Here is a 25,260-nt window from a genome sequence, read left to right as displayed (position 1 = left end):
ACCGCATCATATTATTTATTATTATTATATTTAACAAATACAAACTAAGTATGTATATGGAAAACCATAAATGCAAATACGTTATGTACATATGTAAGCAATTTTCATTTATGATATATGTATGTAAGTATGTACTCTAATATGACCTTGAAATAAATAGTTTTGTTTTTTTTTTATTAAATCATAATTGAATTGTTAACATAATATCAAGTTACGAGTGAGTATAACGATTTTTTCAGCTATTTTGTTAACGTGATCACTCATATTTATTTTTATGATCGCCATCAAAACCCTACATACATTTTACTTGTGCCTATCTATGTATTTATGGATGACATGCAATTGATTTCAATTTTTCAATTTATAGTTGTTATTTTGAGTTTTGTTAAATTTAATTTATTTAATTTTATTTTATTTTTTTTTTTTGTTTTTGTTATTGTCCCCACTTGTTCTTTGTTTTGAAATTCAAATATTTGGTTAACCAGAGAATTTATTTATAGTTTTTAATATTAAATAATAATATAAAGGTATGATGGGGATATATGGGAAATACTTGGAACTTATATGATTCATAAAATTAATAAAACATACATTATATGTGTATATATATAAACTTATATATACTCACATGAAATTTTACAAACTTAACATTGATTCTTTTATGCGCCGTATTATTTTTATTTATTGGCTTATATAATAACAATTGTGATAATATTTCTTTTATTTTAAGTTTACGAACATGTAGTCATACTTTATGTATAAATTAATATTTATACGTATATATCTAATTATATTGGAAAATTGGGTGATGAATTACTAAGTAAAAAATTGAATTCTAAAGAATAAATTATTACATGTTTTCATTTTTAATGATAATAGTGTCAAAGTACATACACTGTATGTGTAATTATTGTGAATACTATAAATTTAAAACATGTTAAGCTTTAGGAATAAATTCTTATTTTTTAAATAATAAGAAAATATTCTAAAATAATGGAAATAAATTCGACAAAAAATAGATTTTTAATTAATTTCATTAAGGAATTAAGCTGATCTCAGGATTTACTGAATTGTTTGGTTATCGTTCTACTTATAAATTAAAGTTAACATGAAAGTAAATTTAAATGTTATAAAGCCAATCTTTTTTCTTACTTTTCAAAATTCTAATAGATGTAAAAGACTTAGCTACAGTCTTAGCATGCGGTACGCGGTAAGCGACAATTTGATAGGCAATGTTTTTTTTCATTAATTTTTACCTCTTTTCGTTTATATCTTAATTTTAGGTGTCATTTTTATTTGCTGGTGTTGATATTTCGTTTCCTTTTGAAAAATTAAATATTTCAATAGAAATTTATGTGATTAATTTACTCATTTTTAATTCATTATTATCTTTATTTTTATTTATTACTTTAACATTTTGTTGACATATTTCTTCACGCTATTTGACATGCTATTAATAATTAAGTTATTTGCAAAGAGAATAATTTGACAGATCGCATTACATCATTTAGTGATATAATAATAACAGTCTTTCGTTTTATTTAAGTTTTTTTCTGTAAAAATTAATGCAATTTCTTCAACAAATTAAAAATTAGGCATCATTTTAAAAGAAAAATTTAAATCATATCTGATAAGTGTATTGAACTTAACATGTATGTTATTTTTTAAATTGTTATATGAATATATAAAGTAATAAAGAAACTTTCAATAGAGAAATTTAATATTAATGGTCTTCAATTAAATGTTATTTTTCTTTTCTTATCTCGCATATATATAAGAGTATAATTTATATGAATTTAGTTTGATTTAAATTGAAATACATATGATATGACGCTCTAATTATAATCATATTTTGTTTTTTTTTGTGTTAACTACAAATTTAAATATTTAATTTTTGTATTGGTATATACTTATGTACAATTATATATATATTGTATATTAATGTTAAGATCTTTATAGCTTTAAACAAACATAAATGAATATAATTATTGACAGTGGTATGATTATTATTTTATTTTATGATAACTACATTTGTATACATATGTATACATATGTATAAAAATATATACAATATTTTGTTTTTATAAATGTTTCATATTTTGAAATTGATAATGAATTTGATCTTTAACTTGTCAAAATTTATTATACTTAAATTTCGTATTCATATGTTCAAAGAAATTATCATTATTCATATATAATTTGTATTTATTAAACTACAATAAGTAGTATGTATACTGTATAAATATATGTTTGTATACTATATTACGAGATAATATAGGATTTAACAGAGTAAAATTAGAAATGATTTATACTCAGAATGCATTTTTTATCGTAATATTTAATGATTATGCATTTTGATTTAGTACCTTCCTCTTTATGATAATTTGTTAATCAATAATAATTAACTTCGTAGAGCTTTTAACTTCGTATCTTATATAGAACAGGGGAGTTCTTTTTTTTTTGGTAGTTCAATGCTTCGTTAATTTAGGTATTAGGATTTCGTACCATTCCCACTAAAATATGACCGCAACAATTTCGAAAAATTCCTAAGCTGCCAACAAATAATGAAAACTTATTTAAAATTAATTTTATGTTAAACCAATTAAGAGTAAGTACTTATTTAGTTTTAAAATTTAATCTAAAAAATCTTCTAATATTTTATTTTTAATTTCCTAAGATCATTACAGATAACATGACATATAAATAATTATTTGTTGATGGTCAAATCTTGATTCAGGAATGATTGAATAATAAATAATATATTAAAAAAATTTTAAATATATTTTTGCATAAATTGCAAATTGCATGCAAAATTTATAATTAAAATAAATTATTTTTTCTTATTAATTTTCTCAATGTTTCATGAAATGCCAACTGAAACAAAAAATTATAAAAACCACAAAGAGCACATTGTGTATGTATATTTATATGTATACACAAAATTATTTATACATAATAAGTATATGTATGTACATATACAGTCGTACATATATTCAAATTCGTGGTATGATTTTCAATGCCTTTAATTGTTATTGTGGTTTTTCTTATACACTTTACTTAAATTCATTTTTTTAAATTATAAGCAAGTATTCTAAAAGTACTGAGTTAGTAATTGTCCATTTGACCGGCAACCCTAAAACTGTACGAAATCATCGTTTTTATAGCTCATTAATTAATAGCCATCCTGCTGTTTCATGATGTGGCCATATACATTACATTTTTGAAACTATCAGCATAGTTTCCATTTTAATGGTAAAAACTAAAAACAATGTAAACTCGGAGATGTGAACGTGTATATAAATATAAGTACATAAGTTTTTACAGTGTGCCAACATTTCTGTGTTCTAAAAATAAGCAAAAATCAGGAAAAAGCAAAAGTTTTCATTAAAATATTAATTAATGAAATAACAAAATTTAAATTAAGTAATCTCCATAATAAAAATGGTTGTCCATAAAATTTTTTTAAGTACAATTGACTTTGTGATTCTACTCTCTTTTTTTAAATTTTTAAAAATAATTTTTTGTATAAGAACTTCTTTATATATATATACATATACATATATATATATATTGACTTTGTTGATACATAATAGAGACTTATAATTCATTATTGTAATATTGCAAAACTATAACTGCAAATCGCTAAATTGCAAAAACATAAGTTAATGATAATGACTACTTATACGAGTACAATATATTTTTAACTATTCTATATGATTGCACTACTCATACTAACTTCGTTGTAAAAAGCTAGCAATGTTTATGAAAACTAGATTAGCAACATTTGTTTATGAACATAAATATATTATAGTTTTCACTATATATCGCGTTTATGAATACGCCTAATATGTGTACGTATTTATTTTTAATCATTAAGAAATTAGACAACAATATAGTTAACACTATTAAGAATACAAATTATATTTTAATTACTTAATAACTAACTCAAATTAAATTGCTTTTTAGATTTTTACAGACTTATTTTCGATATATTTTTTATACTATCTCCTTTTCTCTCTCTCTCTCTCTCTCTTTAGAATTATACACTTATCTAAATGAATTTAAAAATCAAAAGCATGAATTATGAATGTACTTATTGAAAAAAATTATTATCAAAAAAGAAAATTATCGAGTGTTCTTAACTTAGTGTAGATAAACAATTCCTTCATTTTGATACTACGTAGTTAAATAAGCTATAAATATATACATACACATATATATTTGTACATTACACATAAAATTGAAAAAAAAAAACCAAACCCTGCCTTTCTTTTGTTTAATTCAAATTTAGTGAATAGTAAAACCTTAAATGAATTTGATATTGTGCGCGGTTTTAAAATAAACATAAAAAAAAAAATTAAATTTTTTTTTCAATATTGTAATTTAATACTTATGTATTTTAAAATATTAATTGAGAGGAAAAAAAATATTGAATAATTATTATTAAAATTTTATTAATTAAATTTTCTTATTTTTTTAATTAAATACTAAAATAATAATATATATGTAGGTATATTAGTGTAAACACATAAATTTTGACATAAAGATTTATATATATGCGTGTACAAACATAGTGTGCCAACATTTCTGTGTTCTAAAAATAAGCAAAAATCAGGAAATAAGCAAAAGTTTTCATTAAAATATTAATTAATGAAATACTAATTAAGTATCAGATTTCAAAATATAATTAAATTTCATTTTACAGTTTGTTTTTTCACAAATTACTTAATATTTTAAAAAATTTATTTTTCATGTTATGAAATCAATAAGATAAAAAAAATAATTATTAAAATAATAGTAAGTAAGCAAATTAAAATCAAAATGTATACGAAAGAGTTAATGGATCATATATCACAATATCTTCAAAATATTATTGAGATGAAATCTAAAATAGATTTTATTCGTAATGCTGATGACACAGGTTCGTTTGCATTTTATTAATTATAAGAAGTTAATACGAATAATTTTAATTTTAAAAATTATCACATTTAGTATGTAAATTAAAATTAAAGATATCTAATGTTGACCCCTTGAAAATTATCTACTGCTATATAAGCTTCTTTCTTACTTTTCCTTGAAGATTATAATATAAGTGCTAAAATTTCGACATTCTAAGAAATGTATTTGCCACTTCTTTTTAGAAATTTGCAAAGAAATACTAATTAAATGAAATGTACACTAAAAATTTTTGAGAACAGCAATTTACTTACTCATATTATGTCTATATTATGCTGATAACGATGTATTTAAAAATATTAATTTTATCATAAACTTATAAGTATAAAATAATTTTGTGTAATCTGTATATTGCAATATATGCATGCATGTACATATATTATAATAATTTAAAATACGATATGTACTATACGTTTTTATATTGATTCATAAATATAATGATAAGTAATACTATCATAAATTTACGATAATATTCAATTTAAAAGAGGGAAAAAATCCCGTAGTGATCGGCATATAACAGATGACAATATATATGCATTTTTTGAACAATATTTAAAAATTGTAAAGAATTTATTTTTTACTAGATTGATGAATGAAATTAGTTTGTGCAAAATTTTGAAAATAGTCTTTAAATTATATAAAGACTAATTTTTCTAATAGTCTTAACTAATCGTTGTCAAACAGTATTAAAATGTTAAATTCCAGAAAAGTCAATTGAATCTTTCTTGCACATATTAATTATACACAAAATTTTAATTTACTCCTTAGTGAAGAGCGAGTAGTTGATGCTTGATTTCCTGGATCAAGATGTACGGCAAAGATTATAAGTATATAAAATTTTGAGAAAGTCTACTACATTATAAGTACTAAATTTTCTTGAAAATCATAAAAAATGTTAAAATACGTTTCTTAGACCTCAAATACAATATTATACAAGCAGACGAATTGTTAAACAGACAAACTGACGTATCATTGACATTTGAAAAATTGGTGTATTTACAATACCTGCAATATTTTCTTTAGTACAGCCGGTAAAAATTGTAAAGTAAAATATGACGAGTATAATATTTGTGCAAGATAAGAAAGTTATCAGAAAACGCCTATAAAAATTAAATTTTTAAATATTATTTCTTTTTTTTTTTAATAAAATTCTTTTGATAAACAAAATAATATTTAAAAATAAAACAGGTTTTTCTTCTTCCCTCCATAATTAACTTCTCTTTACATCTTTAGTATGGCTTACATTTAAGTATATACATATATATATGTACATATTTTATTGTTGGATGGTTTGGTCACCTTTTCCATAAGCAGCGCACATAATTATTACACGTATGTATGCGTATGTGTGTAAGTAATTCTGTTTTATACATAAAATGACACAATTTTCAATAAAAAGAAAAACATGATTATCGGGTTTAATATTACAAAAAAAAAAATCCATAAAAAAAGAAATATGTAAAAATAATTTAAATAAATTTTTACGAAATTTATTAAATAACTAGTTTAATTTTTTTATATATGGGTTGACCTGTTGGCTGTTATGTATAATATTATGTATAATAAAATTTTTTTATGTGTACATAAATTTAATTTAAATATTTTCAGCTACAAAATATAAAAATTTTCAAATAAATCATTTCTAAAATTAAAATTTTTTCTTAAGTATTTTAAATAAATCACCTTAATTATATTTCAATTTTAAATTATTCAAAACAATCAAATTAGTTCAACAGGTCAGAGAGTGCTGTACAGAGTTTTACAATTCAGGAAATATTTACTTAATAATTTTGTTTTTTCTTACTAATTTTTGTTTGTAAAACAAATATTATCGTGAAAAAAGCAATTTAATTGTAATGAAGATTTTTTCCATTACTATGATCAATATAAATTGTATATTAGAATCAATTAAAATGAACTAAATGAGCAATATGTACTCAAATTATTAATAGACCTATAGAGTTCAAATATACATATACTTAGGTTCAATAAACTAATGCCATTTGTAGATATTTTCAGTTTTCTTTCAGGCATACGTTTATAGGCATTTCAGATTAATTTTGGTATTTATAACCATACTAATTTTATAATATTTAGTTTGTTTAGGATTCTTATATTTTGTACGAAAATTTAATTTAAATTAGTTTGTGCTAAATTTTGGGAATGCCTGAGTACATACGTTATATCAATCACATTTATGAAGAGAAAATAATATATATACTTATATATAAGTAATAATTATATAATTCTAAAAATGTGCGGAAAGTTGTATATAATATCAGAAGCTTATCAGTAAAAATCTCTCATTATAAAATTGAAATCACGAAGAAATGTCACTAAATATGCACATGTATCAAATAGTACTTTTAATTTACTAATCAAATTTAATGTGTTATACAGTATATCAGTAACCATATCTTATGTTACAATACAATAAAGTGTTATACAATTTATTTATTATTTATGTTGCAAATAAATTCATTTTGCATTATTAATTCTTGTTCTTCTCGGTTCTTTGTATATATATATATATATATATATATATATATATATTTCACACATAATATTCCATTATAAATTCAAAATGTAAACCCTATATTGCTAATATTTATTGGCTTTTCCTTTTTTTTTTGTTTTTCACTTTTAGTTCTGTCTTAAGCTCTATTACTTAAAAATTCATTTATTTTCATCAGGGGACGTGCAGAGTTTTCATTTTTACTCTTATTACTTATTAAATTATACAACAAAAGTGCAAAAAAAAAAATTAAGAAAAGTTTTTAAATTTTATCCTTATAAATGAAAAGTTTTTTTTCTTTTTTTTTTGTTTACTTATTGTAAAGAAATTCAATTTTAGCATAAACTTTTAAAGTACCCCAATATTTACTTTAAAAGTATTTAACATTATATGATTAAAATTCAACACTAATAACCTCTTAAATGTTGCATATTTATAAATGCTTTATCAGTATACATTGTACATTATACGTATATATACGTGTATATATCTATGTATATATCATGTAGTTATAACATAGAAGTTTTTTAATTCAAAAAGTAAGTAAGTTTACTTAAGAAAAAATTTCCAATTCTATAAAACATTTTAAACTAATGAATTTTATTTCTATGCATATATTTAAGTATATAAAGTGCAGTATATGTGCATATGTATGTATAATGTATGTTATCAAGTTATATATTTATGTATTTTAAAATATTAATGGAGTAGAAAAAAAAATGTATGCTTTCATATTAAAAATTTGTTTTTTTAATTATCAATAATTTTTACGACTTAAGTATCATTTGATTATCAACAATTGCATATATTATTAATAAGGTTAAGTAAATTATAAAAACGATTATAGATAGAGAAATTAAGACCTAGTTTATAAATTAGAACGCGTTTCCCATTAACTGTCTAAATCAAAAATTAATATTTACTAAAATGTAAAAACCTAATTACCATTAGGGTATTAAAAAGAGATAGTAAAATTAATAAGTGCACTTTTTCAAAAATTCCAAATTAAAAGTTTTGTAATTAATTATTGTTATACAAGTAATTAGTAATTTAATTAGTAATTTACCGTACTACAATCAAAATCTCAATCATAATATTAGATTTTATATAAGTAATTTTTATATAAATGTGTGAGCATTTTCAATTGTCAATTTCTGTTTTCTAATAGACTGTTATACAAATACAAAATGTAAAATAAGTACATATATACATTTTGTATTCAATAAGCATTATAAATTGATAAATCTATCTTAAAATTTATTACATCAATATTTATTTACGTAGTATAAGTATATCACACAATTTTAAATTTATTGTTAGATTACACTTACTTGTATTTACGTAACATTCAATTCATATTAGTTAAAACTAAATTATTTTATTAGGTATTCGTTTTTAATTGAATTACATACAGAAACACGTAAATAAGTATACCTATATTCAAACATATAAATATAAATATGTATTACAAATATTTGAAATATATAAAAAACAACTTTCCTTATTAGTTTATCGTAGACAATATGTAAGTAATATTTTATGTTGTGACACAAGCACACTAATATTTCAAATATTATATTTTTTATTAAAATTGTTGTTTTTGTAATGAAGAATGCGTATATATAATTTATATGGAATGTAATTCCAATGATGTCATATTTAAAACTGGATTAAAAAATTTTTATTTTATAAATTGAATAAAATTTTAAAAATATTTTGTAAATTTTTAATTTAAGATTTTTATTATATTAATATACTTAAATATTTTATCATCTTCTTCTAATGTAATATCAACATTCAATGGTTAAGTATAAAAATATATTCAAATAATAAATGTACATATTTATATAAATATGTCAAAATATTTATCTATCTCAAAACTTTTAAAAATATTAATAATTTTAAATAGTCTGAAGGCATCATCTCGTATGATTGCACAATATTTGTAAAATTTGGTAATTTAAATCTGTAGAATTTGAAGTTCAACGAGCTAAGTAAGATTATAATTTTTTTTTGTTTTGGAAAAACGGGTTCATAGTTCTTATTTACACAAATTTTCAATTTTATTTATTAGAGATCTTGTCTTTTTAATGTACGTTTAATCTTGCCTTTTTAAATACGTGAAAAAAGGATTTGATGGATTTTGCAATAGTCCAAAAATGAAGTTAAAGGCCAATAGTGCAAAAATTTTATTTTTAAGCCAAAATATTATTTTCCTTCATCATTTGTTAAATTCTTTAATGGCATAGTAGCCGTAGTACAAATAATAGAAGTAAATTTAAATAAGGAGATCTGAATAAATTATCGATGACTCTAAATCGTTTTTAAACTTTTTCGATTCCTTGTATTAAGTAGTATTTCTTCCAATTTCGTTCTTTAATTTACATATAATTATTCCCAAAATTCAACTTTATTAAAATTTTTTTTTTTATTAAAAATGGTATGCTTATGCCGTAGATTTAGTAATATAAGTTCATTTGACCATAATATTTTAAATTTTTTTTATAATTACAATTTATAACAATAATTCACATTTTGCATACATACACAATTACATATCTTTCAATTCTTTCTAATGTATTAAACAGATGTACATATACTTTTCTTAAGCATATAATTTCAATTAAATTCAGGGAGAGAGGGAGAGATAGAGATATATGAACGCAAGAAAACAATATTGTTTATAAAAAAAACTATGAAGAACATTCATAATAAAATATGTAAGTATGTAAGCAGATGTATGCATACTTAAGTATGAAATACGATAAATATGATATCTTAACTGACAAAGACAAAATATTGTGCTTTATTAAAGAAAGAATTTAGTGATTTCAATGATTACATTGTTGATTACAATTTTATTAACATGAGTATATACATATATGTATATGTACATAAGTGCGTGGCTATGTGTAATCAATTATATACATTTTTATAAATTTTTACATTTTTTTTTAAATAATTTATTTTATTTCTTGTTATTTTTTATATGTATGTACGTACATGTGAAATATACATGTATGTATATGGAACATATGCTGTTCTCTATGTGCTGCAACATTTCATATATGGGAAAATTACAAATTCCTTTTATAAATTGGAAAAAAAGCGACATCTACTAAGTATTTATTTAATTTCTTTTTATTTTATTTTTTTGTTTTTTGTAATTTTCGATCAAATACAAAAAAAACAACTTGTTTATTTGAAACTATAAACAAAACAGGGTAAAAATAATTAAAATACAAAAAACCAAAAAAAAAAAAAACAAATAAAATTGTGTCATTGGACACAAACATGGAATACAGAATCGTCATTGATTTCTTAAGCGGTTAAGCTGAAAAAAAAAGAAACAAAGTATGCAGTACGATAGCACTAGCACTAGCATAGCACAGTTTCTTTTCTAACTTGTATTTTTGTTATTCTTATTTTCCTTTTATATGCGCGTTTAATTTTTCTTTTTTTTTTCATTTCTACATCTTCTGTGCTAAATTTAGAAGAAAATCTTTTGTTGAAATTAGAAAAAAAAAGAATACCAAAAAAAAAACAAGATCAGCAAGTTTTTTGTTTGTATTATTTTTTGTTAGCTAAACTGAAAGAGAGCAAAAACCTATTAACATGAAAGTAAAATAAAACAAGAAATAAAGAAAATGAAAAAAAAAAAACAACTGAAATAAATAAAAAAATGGGATTAAAAAAAATTTTTGATCAATTTTTTCACTTGTTTTGTATAGCTAAAATTTTCTCTTAAAATGGCTATTATGAATTTGGTCTTTAAATGATGCCGATTAATCGAGAAAAAAAAAATAAATATGTAAAACAGAACTTTCAGTTTTAACAAAATTTTCGACATAAAACACGACATAAATGGCAGTAAGTTATGCATGTGCTTCAAAATGGTTTCTTGATTAAGTAAAAGCTTTCGAATGATTTTTCGTCATAGTTACAATCTTTCTTTATGTTATATTTAATTTTCGCTGACGTTAAAATATCCAAAGTTCCATTTTGATGTCTTCAGAAATTTTCAAAACAATCAAATCACTGTCAGAAAACAAATACTTCAGCTTTATAACCAATAATTATTAAATAAATTTATTACTCGTAGTGTTATGTCTTTTCCATTTGTTTCTTAATTTTAACACATTTAAATTTTCCCAGTCTATTATTTTTATTAAACACGAAAGGTAAAATATATCTGTAGCCATGTATACTTAATAATTATAAGTGTGTGTGTATAAATGTCATGCATGTACATATATTAAGTAAAAGTAAATGTATAAATTAGAAGTATAAATTAGCTTTGCGTGATTTCGCTCTGAAAGTGTAAGTGTCAAAGTAATTGTCATTTAAGTTTTAACCAAAGGAAAAAGATAAAAAAAATTTAAGATTACAGCAAATAATAAAATGATAAAATTGCCATCATTAAAATTTTAAAACTTGAAAAAAAAAAACGTTAGCATTGTTAAACTTTAGAGCATAATAAAGAGATGTTTGTTTTTATAAACTTTTCAAAAATTATAATTATTAAGTAGAGAATGAAGTGCTTTTCCATAGCCACATGCATATTATTTTATATATTTGCTATAGTACATTCTCTCGGTAGTGCAAATATCCTACAATTGGCTAGGGTCAAAATAGGCGAAATTTTTTATTCCTATTTATGTAAATATATATGTGTATATATATATCTATTTAGATTGGAATATGTATAGAAAAGTTCAAAAAATTAGTGAAGACAAGGTGGCTCCAAAGTACTACTAGTGTTTTTATATCTTATAAATATAAATATATGTGTATACAAGTATGTTTATGCAATAATGCTAAGTAAAGCATACCATATAATATTTATAAGTACACAAATATTTCTAGAGTGTATGAGAAAAGTAAATTGTCTGCACCAGTCCATAAACAGAGAAAATTTCCTTTTTTTTTATTGTTATTGTTATTATTATTATTATTGTTGTTGGTGTTTGTTGAGTTTTGCTGATGCCACTATTTTCCTTATTTTTTTTTTTGTTCCAATATGACTTTTCTGTTCTTAAAATAATTTCTCCCTAGATTTTATTCAATGATGGTTTTCTTTTTTACCATTAATGCTGGTAATTTTTCCTCTACCCTTATTAAAAAAAAAAAATTTAATTTTCTTTAGTGAGTATGAGGGTAAAAACTTTTTCTGGCAAATATCATATTTGATATTGTTTTAAATTTAAATATTTTTGAATTTTTTTTTTTTAACTTTAACTTTTTAAATTGTACTACAGACAAATTTTGTATTTTCTTACACATTTACATAAATTGTGCTGAAAAATAATTTGTGTTTTAAGAGTGTTTCAAAGTAACGAACTTATTTAAGAATATAAATGAATTTCTAGAGTTTTTCGGTTGTATTTTTGTATATATATCACATTAGGAACTCCTCAGAAAATCAAAGATGTCGTTTTTTTCCTCTAAAGTTCTTTATATTTATCGCGATCTAACTAGTTTCTTGTTTAATTTAGAGCTTGTTTTATAATAGACCTTTAGCCCCTGCTAAGTATATGTATTTCATATATTAAATTTACTTAAGAAATGTAATATTTCTTTGTAAGTTTCATTGTTCCCGAATTTAATCTTTGTTTTATTTTCTCGCTCAAGGATATTTTTAGTGTACATATGTATGTATGTATGCATATATATTTATGAAAGTTCCTAATTGTTTTTCTGCAAGTTCTTTTATATTTTCCATAAACATTTTTGCATTTGTTTGTCTTTTATTTATAAAAAATTATATAGAACGCACTAAAAAGAACATTTCAAAGAAAAAAGAAAAATAATTAATAATAATAATTTCTTTACTTACTATACAGTTTAGTATTCGTAAGGAACTGAAAAGGAACAAAAGAATTCTTATTCTTTGACTATTGTGTTTTCTTTGTTTTTAATTCAATTTTTGTGCTTTACATGTTTTCTTATTGCATCAACATTTAAAATATAAGGACCTTTTAAAGATTATTTTCTTTTTTTATTTAAAATAAATATACAAGTTTTGCAATTGCATTGGAAAAAAAATTAATTATTACTTAATGAGTTCATTGATTTTAAGTAAAATGGCGTTTTTCATTACTTAGTCTTTTAACGGGTGATTTAAAAAACTTACCACACATCAAAATGCTTAAAAATCATGGGCCAAAACCTGTGATTTTAAAATTAAAGGATAAGATATAAAATTAATTATTTTTCTTTATCATAAAATAAAATTTATTATATAACAGAAATCACTTAAAACTTGCAAGAATGAAATTCCTTTTTAAATTTAAAAACTTGCAGAGCAAATACAACATTGAAATTGATTTGACATTGACATATAAAAATTTTTAAAACGTATGTCATTTGTCACTTTAATCTGTATTTAAATGTTTATATTTAGATGTATTAGATTTAAAAATACTCCTTAAAAGTGAAACAAAATTTTACGTAAACAAAATAGCTTTAAATTTGAATACTTAAGTGATATTTTCTTATTGGTGTTTACATAAATCTATACACACTTATGTATATATATATATATATATTATCTTTATAGATTTTATACGTGTAGCAATGAAAATGATATTCACATAAATAAAATTCCATATTAATATTTGGTTAGTTGGCTTTAAAACTAAAATAAATAATTTTTCAACATTGTTTTTATTTTTTATTTTAATGACACATATATAAACCCTCATAAAATAACTTATTCTTGAATTCTAAACCTTAAATCAAGGCTTAAATTAATAACCCTATTTCTTATATATTCTATATACTGAGTGTCCTATATAGAATCTGTTGAAAGTACATAATTTTATAATTATATTCATCTAACTTACATAATAACTTACATAAAGATATTTTTCAATTACATATCGTTTTCAAATAGAAAATATATGAGATAAAATTTTATGACTAAACAATTAATTTATGAATTTCCGATACATTAAATTTATCAAATATATTTGGCAACATCATTTTACAGTTTCAAAAGTTATTAATCTCATAATATCTTGTTATACTGTTATCTTGGAAGCAATTAAGCATCTAAATTATTATTTAGTCTCCGCTGGATTTAATTTGTTATTGATTCGGAATTACATTTTTATGTGGGTAATAGGTTTTCTTTATTTCTAAATATTTATTGTATTGGAAATATTTTTGAAGGTTATAATAAAAATACATTATAGTTACTTAATCAAGTCAACTATTAACCTTTTGTAATGTATTAAAATTATAATGTACTAAAATGTACTAAATAATATAATCATCTATAATTATTTTAGAACATTTTAATGCTTTCTTTAAATTACTTCTCGATTCCTAATTTTTCGATTCGAAATCATCTCGTATCCTACGACTACATCAAATATTTTAAAAAAAAAAAAAATTTTCCGCGCAGATATCATTTTTTTGATTGGAAAAATCGATAATATTTGGTTTGGTACATATGCAATAAGTATGTATCTAAAAATTGTAAAAGAATCAATATATAAATAAAAATTTTAGTATTCATTTGAATACAATAATTATTATTATATGTATTATACATAATTACATTCATATCATAGATACTTGAATCTAAATTATATTCAAAATAATATTCATTTATATACAAGGTACATAAAGGTTCAATTGCTTTACAATTATCCTTATGCACCTATGTTAAAGTCCTATTAATGAGGCGTAATTTGAATATTAATTGATTTAAGTAATAAAAATCATCTATTAAATTTAAGTTAGTTATCTACACAATTTTTATGTTAGATACAAAATTTAAATTTCAATCAATTTTTAGCGAAGTATAAAAATTTTCCTATTGGTAAAAATTTTCATGTAACTCGCCTAAATATCATACACCTATACTTATGCATATTATAAATATAATAAATTAATTGCAAATACTTACTGTTCATCGTTTTTGATATTTTATCATTTTTTTTATAATGAAATTGGTATCAAAGGGTCAACGATCAATGAATAAGTACAAAACTTTTATTAAGATCATAAAATTTCCATTTTCTTACATACACACTTATATAAGGTATAACTTATATTTTATAAAAACGTTCTAATTTAAGTAATTGAAAATCATTTTTAGTTTTTCCTCTTTTTTTGTTTTTTTTTTTTTTTTTAGTAAAAAAAAAAATTTATTTTCAAATTCAATTATAATTCATTTAGATGAGGGAGAAAATTTTTGATTGTATATGTATTTTATACAAATTTTCTTATGATTTTTAAAGTAGTGTTTTAAAATATGAGTATATAAATGATGTATAATAATTCTTTTATAACTATTATACTTAAATATGTAAAATATATAAATTACAGTCGAATGCTTCTGAAATAAGCTTGAATTATAATTTTTGTTCAATAAACTAGAGATAGAAATTTGTGCTATAGAGATTCGTGTACTAAAGAAATTGCCCAAGTAACAAAAACAAAAATCAAATTGTTTTGAAAACTTAAATAATAAAATTGATTTTTATGCATAAATAAAAAGCTCATAAATAAAGAGCGAGCTTCAATTATTAACAAAGGAAGTAGTTGAGAAATTGCAAAAAATTAGCATAAATTTAGAAATTTTTTTATTTTAAATCTAGAAATTTGTTCAAATTTTCTTCAACTATTCAATTGATTTTAAAATATGTATGTAAATCAGCTTGTTGTAGCTCAAAAAATACTTATGTATATATTTAAAATAAAAAATATTATTATTATAATATTTCTTATAAGCACGTTCGTCTGTGTTATACATACAAGCATATATGATATATGAATGTTATATATATATATATGCACATAAGGCCTGTTATAAAATTTTAACTTCTCTAGACATCATTAAATTCATTTTTTTTGTATAACGAATTTTATCAAGAAGTTTTTTTAATATTTTTCTCTTTTTATTTTATTTAATTTTTCTTTTGCTCTCTCAGAAATAAAATTTAATTAAGCACTTACTGACTTTAATAAATAAAGTTAGTATATAATTTTTTTTGGTTAAATTTCAAATTTCATTAAGAAAACAGTGCAATATGAGTATAAAATTGCTGTCATCTTCTAATCCGATTTCTTTCATACACTTAATTGAAAGCATTCAAAAATTTTATTTTTTCAATCGCATCGAAATTTTTCAATTTATTAAAACTTTTATATGAAAACTAAAATATTTGGATCTCATCGTAAACGTCAAAACATATTCATACGTATGTACATGTGCATAATTCTATTATAAACACTTAATTCATATAAAATTGCGTGAAAAATATATTTTTGACTATATAAGTGCTGTAATACCTAAAAAAAAGTCAATTCATAAAATATATGACAGCTGCTTAAGTATTTTCGATTTTTATTGATTGTGCTAAGTATAACACTTTTATATTCTTTTTTGACAGAAGCGAAAATTCAAAATTGAAATATTTTATCGCGTATATTATTTTAAAGGATAAACCTACCTTTCGTATAAAAATATAGTGGAAGAAGTGGAAAATTATGTATAACACTTGAACTCATGTAGTCATGCTTGTACAAATGCTATAAACGAATTTATTTATTTTAATAAAATCAAATATGTACACAAACTAATTGAAATGGGCAAAAAATTTCCAATCATAAAAAAAAAAGAAAAATATAAAAATTACAAATTTTTTTATTTACACATATTTTTAGTCTACATATACGTTACACTTATGCATTTGTGTTGGTATTAATGTTGTACTTGTAATTAAAGTGTATTATATTGCTAGTATTTATTATATAAATGTAATTTTGAATTTTATCAGCTTGCATAAAGCATATATGTAAGTACATATTGAAAAATTAAATATTATAATTAAGTAAATAAATATACAAAAATTAAAATATTATGTACTTAAATTAAAATTTTTTAAATGTTGTAAACAAATTAATAAACTTACATGAAATAATTTTAATTGAAACAACGAAATAATTAATTACAATAAACGATAGAAGTACATTGTGTATGTATGAATGTGTATGTATACATTATCGATTAAGTAATTTCTATTGAGAACCTTCCAATGTACGAGTATCATAGTGATACACGTACATAATATGCATACAATTAATTCAATATGAACAAATTTTAAACGAATTTTCAAAAATTCAAATCATAAATTTATTTTAAGAGTTCGCAATGAAAGTTATTCATACTTAAATCAAGAACAACTAGTATAATTCCTCATATTAAATAATAATTTTTTAAGATCAAGTTTTATTAAACATTAATTAAATGCTACTTTAATTTTTGAAAACTCTTTTTATTAAAATCAACTGCTTTTATTGTTAAAAAAAAGAAATTATAAAAACTAAACGTTTATTATTTTTAATAGAATATTTCGTTTTAATTTATACCAACTATAAATACACAATAATTAATAAATTATATTACTAATTTAGCTGCACTAACATGCAATTTACTTTCTAATGTAATTTATAGAAAAGCAATAATTATAAGAAAGTGTGTAATTTTCTCTAAAATAAAACAATAAACTGCGAATAGTTTTTTATATAAGTTTCCTAATAAGTTAATGGAATTCCGAAAGTGTATTGAACTTACAATTTACGAAAAAAAAAAAATATTTGCACATTAAATAATACATAAATATTTTAAAATTAAATAATAATAATTAAAATAACTTACATACATAAATAAAATTGAATATCGTGTTAATATTAAATAATAAATTATTGTTCAGTAAAATTACTAAACCATCAAATATGCTAAAACAATGCTCAAATGTCTTTTGAGAGTAGTTTCTTTGGATAGAACCGTAGATAAATGGTTTAACTGTAAAATGAACTGTGGTGATGGCTAACAGTGTTTCCAGTCATGACTATATGAAGCATAATTATAATCGGAAATTCAAAAAATTATCCAAATTTCAGCGTCTAGAACGCGTTTCGACAAAATAAGCCCCCGTATTTTTTTATTTTCTTAAAATTACAGTAAAATTAAAGGTCGATTAAATTTCTTCTTTTTCATTATTTTTAAAATTACTGTAAAACAAATTATTACTATCTAAAATTTAGTTAGTATTTACAAAATTTTTATTGTAATTAAATTAATATTTAAAGAAATTAAAATTATCGTACTAAATATTTTTAGAATGGCAATTTTAAAATTCATTTACTTTTCATGATTATGTTTAAGCACAAAAATCCGTCACGCATGTTTTATCCAATAAAATCCTAAAATTCAAATATCGTCATACTTACATAAAATAGACTAAATACGTTTAAGTAAATTTTTTTTTTGTAAAACTAGTTATTCATGTTTTAATATCCGTTTGATAAAAAATAAAACATGCTGCATCAATTGAATAAACTCACACATTAAAGCAAATGCTATGAATATTGCACCAGAGATTAGGTATTCTTTTCCTTTCTCAAATTTAATTTTGTTGCACATTTTGTATTTTAATGTTCCAATAAAAATTAATAAAAAATTGTCGTATTTTAATAAGTTAATGGTGCCATTTTAAATTATATTGCATGTTTTATTACTATTATTTAACTCTTATAAGTATTAATATTTTATTCTACATTATACAGCATTATATTAAATAAAATCTGTTTTATTATGAAAAAAATATTCTTGAATGGTTTTCAAAATATTCTTAGAAGGTTCAAGATTCCTAGAAATGAAATATTTTTAAAGATTATTTATTATTAAGGTTAGAAAAGAGCGAATATTTTGTTTATTTATTGAAATTTTAATGCAGAAAACATTGTGGTGTAACATTTCCATCTCTTTATCTCCATACATAAGTATACATATATCCTATATAACAGGTTGTATTATCATTGCAAATAATTGGATGAAAATTCTACACAATCTGTTTAAATCAACACAAAAATTAAAGCTTGCTCTAAAATATTTCCAAGGCAGTATTCTCAATATAAATTTGATGTGAAATGAAAATATTTTACCATATTTGTTTTATTATGGGCTCGTGACGTGAGTAGTTCTTCACCTGTTTATCCAAATTGAAACTAGTAAAACCAGAAAAAATTAGGTGGAATAAAAAAAAAAAAAAACAGAAAAAAAAACATTAACCCATTCCGCAATTTTAAAAAGAAAATTTTTTACCTTGATCTTGTGAGCTTTTTCTTTTTTCTTTCCTTGGTTTTCTTCTTATATACTTATATATATGTAGTTATAAGATTCAGATATGTTAATATAATATTTGAAAATGCATTTTGTTATACGTATATGCATATATGTACGTATGTATGTATTTATATTATAGGCTTAGCATGTACGTAGAAACGTTTATATTTTTTAGCACTTTTCCAAAAAATTTTTTGAAAAAAGTGCTTATTAGTTTCACTCTGTCCGTCCGTCCGTCCGTGGACACTTTTTTTGTTTACAAAACTTCTACACCCTTTAAGATAGAAAGCTGAAATTTCATACGTACATAGATCTTCACTAGAAACTTATTTCCGTAGAACAAAATTTTTACCTATCTCCCCCCCTCTAGAAGTTATACCCGTCCAAAACCCTAAAAATGGCCTTTTTTAAATATTTGTTGCAATGAAACCATAAGCATTTTCGAAATTTTGCAAACGCAGAAAGGCAGTGGCTTGCTTCCCCTAGCGCGATATACTATAGTTAAACTTTAGAAAAACAAAATGGCCGTTCAAATTTACCGTTATCTAAAGTCCTTTTTTTCCAAATTTTTGATGTCATTTTTCTTCTAGACCACAGCCTGTAGAAGCTTAAAATTTTAGGAGCTTTTAGACATTAACAAATAATTCATTTCGTTAGAAGAAAATTTTTTTCCATCTCCACCCCCTCACAAGTTATCGCCTCTTGAAATTTGTAAAATTTGAATTTTTGACACCTTATATTTCCGAAACCGCAAGCTTTTCCAAATTTTTATAAACGCAAAAAGCTAACGGTAAATTCCATGAAATTAAAAAATATGATTATTTTTCTTAACTCACACAATTAACCCTTAAAATCCAACATTATGTTAACCCCTTTTTATATTAATTTTTGCTTTATTTCAAAGACTGCATATATGCGTCATCCTAAATTTATGCAATTTTAGAAATAGTTTTGTATATGAATGAAAATAATTTTAATAGTTTGATAGGTATACGAGTACATAGACTGTATTTAAAAACAGAATTTTCACTTGTTGAAAGGAAAAGTGCTACAATGACCCAACTTTATTAATTTTAAATAAACAGCTCATAAATTTAAATAATTATTTATGTTTTATTTTCACAATCATATTCTGTTCTAAGGTCTTTTTTTTATTTGTATTTAATTTTCTAAAAGATTGTACTTATATAAAATATTGCGGAAACTACAATGAAGCGCATAAGTATATAATATATGTAAGTACTTATGTGATCAAATCAAATAATTTCACTTTAAAAAGGTTACCTGCGTATTAAAATATTTAGCTCACTTTTGCATGATTTTAATATGTATTAAAAATCTAACATATTCTAATTGGTATATTTTGAGTATTATATACATATATGTATGTACAATATTGAAATTCAAAGGTAAAATGTTTTAGAGATTGTTTCCTTAAGTTTTATTAATTTGTTAGTCCCAATTTAATGAATTATAGTGTATTCCATTCAGGTTGCTATTCCTTTAATAATAATATGTTGTACAGGGGAGAAAACAATAACAAAACTTATGATACTACTTATATGTTAAAAGAAAATTTATCAGACTCAGCTTTTCCAAATCTACCTAATCTAGACCCAACTGTTATAATGTTATACAGTATAATATATGACCAAGAACAAACCCTTATACAATATAATGTTTTGAAAATATAAGTGTATAATTGTGAATTTTTCTTGATACATACATATTTACTCGATTATAGTAAGAATTTCGAGATGAAGTTCGAAAACCAACTAATTAAATTTGAATTTGGAATATGTAAGCATATGTATTTATTTTTTGAAAAATGTTGTGGAGTTTTGCATAGATGCTCATTATTTCGAAACTAAATGGGATATTTCTCCTCTTGTCAAAACCTCAAACTCTGTTTCGACCGCCCGTTTATTTTGTCACATAAAAATACTTCTTAATGACTGGCTGGCTATTTAATTATAATTCAGTGTTATTAATTTTAAAAACAAATACAATTGCATCGTGCTTAGTCATTGCTTTAAGTACAAAACAAAACAATATACTTATTATGAAATTGAACTGATGGAAATTTGCTTTTTGCAAATATTTAATATAAAAGAAAAAAAAAATCATTTTATTTGTTTATTAATTTTTGCGTTCTGATGATGCCTTTCTGAAGCGTTTATAAAGTTTTTTCGCATTTGGTTTTTCTCTTTCTTTTATTACTTTTTCTTTGTGTTTCGCTCACTTTATTTTCACTATTTTAGGTCCATACAGCAAAAGTATTTATTAATAACCCACTTTCGCGCTTCAAATAAAATAAATATTATACACTTGAAAAGAATTGAGAATGGAAAGTTAAAAAATTTAGTTGAGTGTTAGTTTAAAAAGCGTTTTTTTTTTGCGTTTAATATTCAAATCCATGCATACATAAATAATGTACATACATACTTATATCATAGTATTATTAACTATATAAATTTGAAATTCCATGTGAAATGTTAGCATAAATTTTAAGTGTACGTTCATATTTTGTTTATAAGTATTAAATAAATTTTCATGAATATTATAATAAAATAGATGTCAAAGGAAAATGACCACTTTGGAAATTATATTTTATTTAAATTTTTTAATTAAATATTATTAAAGCATAAATTTATTTATGAATAATTTTATTTAGTATAAAAATTTTAAATTTTCTTTTAAAATAATAGAAGAATATTGAAGTTTATAAGTAAATAATAATTTTAATTACTTTGTATTTTATTAAAATTTTTATAAAAATTAAAATTATTTTTATAAATAAACTACTGCTACAAATAATTTAATACATACAACCTAATTTTTTTAAGTAAATTAGGTTTTTTTTTTAATTTAAATTTTATAGTAGCTTTGATGTATTAACTATATATATTAATAATAATATGTAGTTATGGTTAGATTTTAAGATGGTACAGAACATATTAAAGGAATTGAAAATATAAAATAAAAATAAGAAAACAAAAATTACAGTCATTGCAATTATTAAAATCTTTTCAATAATTTTTTATTGAAATTTGCCACTAAGTATTAATTCCGGTCACGTTTCAAAGACATTTTTATAATTATACGTGCAAGCACATGGGTACATACAAAAATACATTATTTTGTGCTTTAACGCATACATTCGTACAACTTTAATTTATCAATATTAAAAATTAACAATATTTTTTTTGGAAAATTTTAATGCTTTTTTTTTTATTTTTTGCTCAATTATATTTTTGCTTTATTATAAGTAATTGTTTGTTTATTATAAAGATGCTAATTATTTTCATTAATTCTAAATTTGAAAAAAAAATATTAATTTTTAGATTCATCAACAATAATGTATTTAAGCACCTATTCATTGTCTCTTTCATATACATGTATATACATATACAAATGTATGTTCATTAAATAATATTTAATTTTAACCTTTAATATCGTATAAATTTTAAAGGTCAATCTAATGAAAATTACATTTTGAAATAATTTTTTATTCTGAATTGTTTTGAAAGAAAATGTCTCCTCTCTATTCTTTGCATATATTTATGTTGTATAATGAAAGCACCTATAAATTTACAATGCATACATATAGTATGTATATATGTATATAACACATAAGTGCACTGGTTCGCACCGGCTTTGTATCATAATAGAGAAACGAAATTTTTAAATCATATTATTAAGGTCGCCAATATATAAAAATTTTATTTTCTGTAATCACACATACATACATAAATAATTCAAATTAAGTCTTTTTTGCCTATGTATAGATATACATTTTTAAGTTTATATTTTAAAATTTTGTTTAGATAAACTACTTAAAATTTCAAGTAAGAATTTTGCTTTAGGCAAATTAAGCATGACATAGAAAATTTTAATTATTATTGAAATTCAAAGCTTGAATTTGTCACATTATTATACAGCTTTGTATATTTTGATAGCATGTGCGAAGAGTAAAAAATGAAATGCTTATATATTTTAGTTTTATTATTGATATTTAAAGATATTTATATTTTACTTATTTTAAAAAAAATTGTTACCTCATATGCGTCAAGTTAAAATCCTAAAAATCATCAATATTAAATGTGTAAGTGTTATACGATAAATATTAGTAAACTTCGAAAATTTACGTGAAGTTCAATTAAATAACTGGTAGGACTGTGCCAGAATATAAGATTTAATATAAAGAAAGAATCTAAAGTATATTTTACGTCATTAACTGTAAAGTAAATTTAACGTAAAAGTAACATGTATGTATGTAAATTTAAAAAATTTTACATTTTGGAACAGTATATACACACATATAGGCACAGGCAAATATATGTAGATTGTTAAAAACTTCAGAATTTTGTGGGTGAAAACTTTAAATAAATTCTAAAATGTTTTACAAAAATTATTAAATTATTCTATTTAGGTGATATAATGTACATATAATGTACATATTTAAAATACTTAGTTTTATATTTTCAGTCGAAATAAATTTTCAATACAGTCTAGAGTTAATGTCATCACAATTCGATTGTTGTCATTCTATTTTACTCTTCTTCTATCTACTTTATTTTATCTCGTTTTTCCTCTGTTTTCCATTGTTGTAATATTAATGCTAACAGGTCTATAATATATTAATGCTTTTTTTTAAAATTTATTATACATGTATATACATACATATGTACATAATATTGTATGCAGAACAGTGACTACTATAAAATCCAATGTAGGCTACAATTTAAAGTACCTACAACAAAGTGATGAATCTGTTCTACTTATTTTGTTATTCTAGTTATTACTTATTTTTTTTTTTGCATAATTTAACGGTCATCGCATTTTGTGTTTTTTTTTTTATAAATAAATAAGTACTTATATTTAAAGTTCAAAAAAAAAATATTGTCTCAGATTTAATAGTGTAGGTAGTGGTATTTTCATGTTGAAATAATTTTTTTATTTTTGTTTGCGGAGTCCACAGTTAATGTTTAGGTAGCCTCTCAGTGATTTACGTTTTTTTGTTTATTAGACTATGTTTTGGAATATACAATACTTTTCCGATTAAATATTAATCGGATATTATAATTTGAAAAAATAATTATTATAAATTATAATAATAATTTCTATTATAAATTAGTGAATAAATTGATATTCAAAAGTTGAATTATTTAGCCTTAATTAAAAAGTTGTTTCACTTACCGATTGATTGTGACATATGTAGCAGACATTTTATTCTAGCAGTAACAAAAATTTTCGCTGCATGCGAAAAGTTTGTTATATTTGTTGAATTAAGATAACTCACCTTACTTAATAAAAAAACAAAAATTTGTGCTACATCTATGACTACAACATGACAGCAAAATCATCCGACTTTATAGCAATACAGTGACAGAAGTGAATATTTGTCATATTTCTTTGAGCAACTGTCAGAATTAACTTCATTAATTAAAGTCCCCCAAAATGGAATTATTGTTGAAATTACAGAACGTTTTTTTGGAGTTTCAACTTTTTCTCTCTCATACACACACATATTTCCTATTTTAGTGATATTTTTATATCACTCAACAGATATCGAACGGTTATTTAGGTTAAAATCATTTTTGTATAACTATTGATTTAATTTCGAATTTAAAGTTCTCAATTATAA

General features: G+C 21.9%; 1 protein-coding gene across 12 annotated transcripts in view; it reads left to right on the top strand.

The window, feature by feature from the left end:
• The window catches only part of LOC129610026 (F-actin-uncapping protein LRRC16A), an 85,135-nt gene that overhangs the window by 11,103 nt on the left and 48,772 nt on the right, over positions 1-25,260 (top strand). For 8 of the 12 annotated variants that reach the window (XM_055522334.1, XM_055522333.1, XM_055522332.1 and 5 more), the window contains exon 1: positions 4,805-4,921. The exons of the other annotated variants lie outside the window; for them this stretch is intronic. In XM_055522334.1, coding sequence (XP_055378309.1) covers positions 4,822-4,921 — 100 coding nt within the window. In that variant the 5' untranslated portion in view covers positions 4,805-4,821. Of the gene's footprint in view, positions 1-4,804; positions 4,922-25,260 lie in introns of those variants that run through there. 12 annotated transcript variants of the gene reach the window in all.

The sequence above is a fragment of the Condylostylus longicornis genome, unplaced genomic scaffold, assembly GCF_029603195.1.
Source record: "Condylostylus longicornis isolate FDR11 unplaced genomic scaffold, ASM2960319v2 ptg000043l, whole genome shotgun sequence".
Taxonomy (NCBI): domain Eukaryota; kingdom Metazoa; phylum Arthropoda; class Insecta; order Diptera; family Dolichopodidae; genus Condylostylus; species Condylostylus longicornis.
The sequence above is the reverse complement of the archived record's forward strand: the minus strand, read 5'-3'. Positions and strand labels throughout refer to the sequence as shown.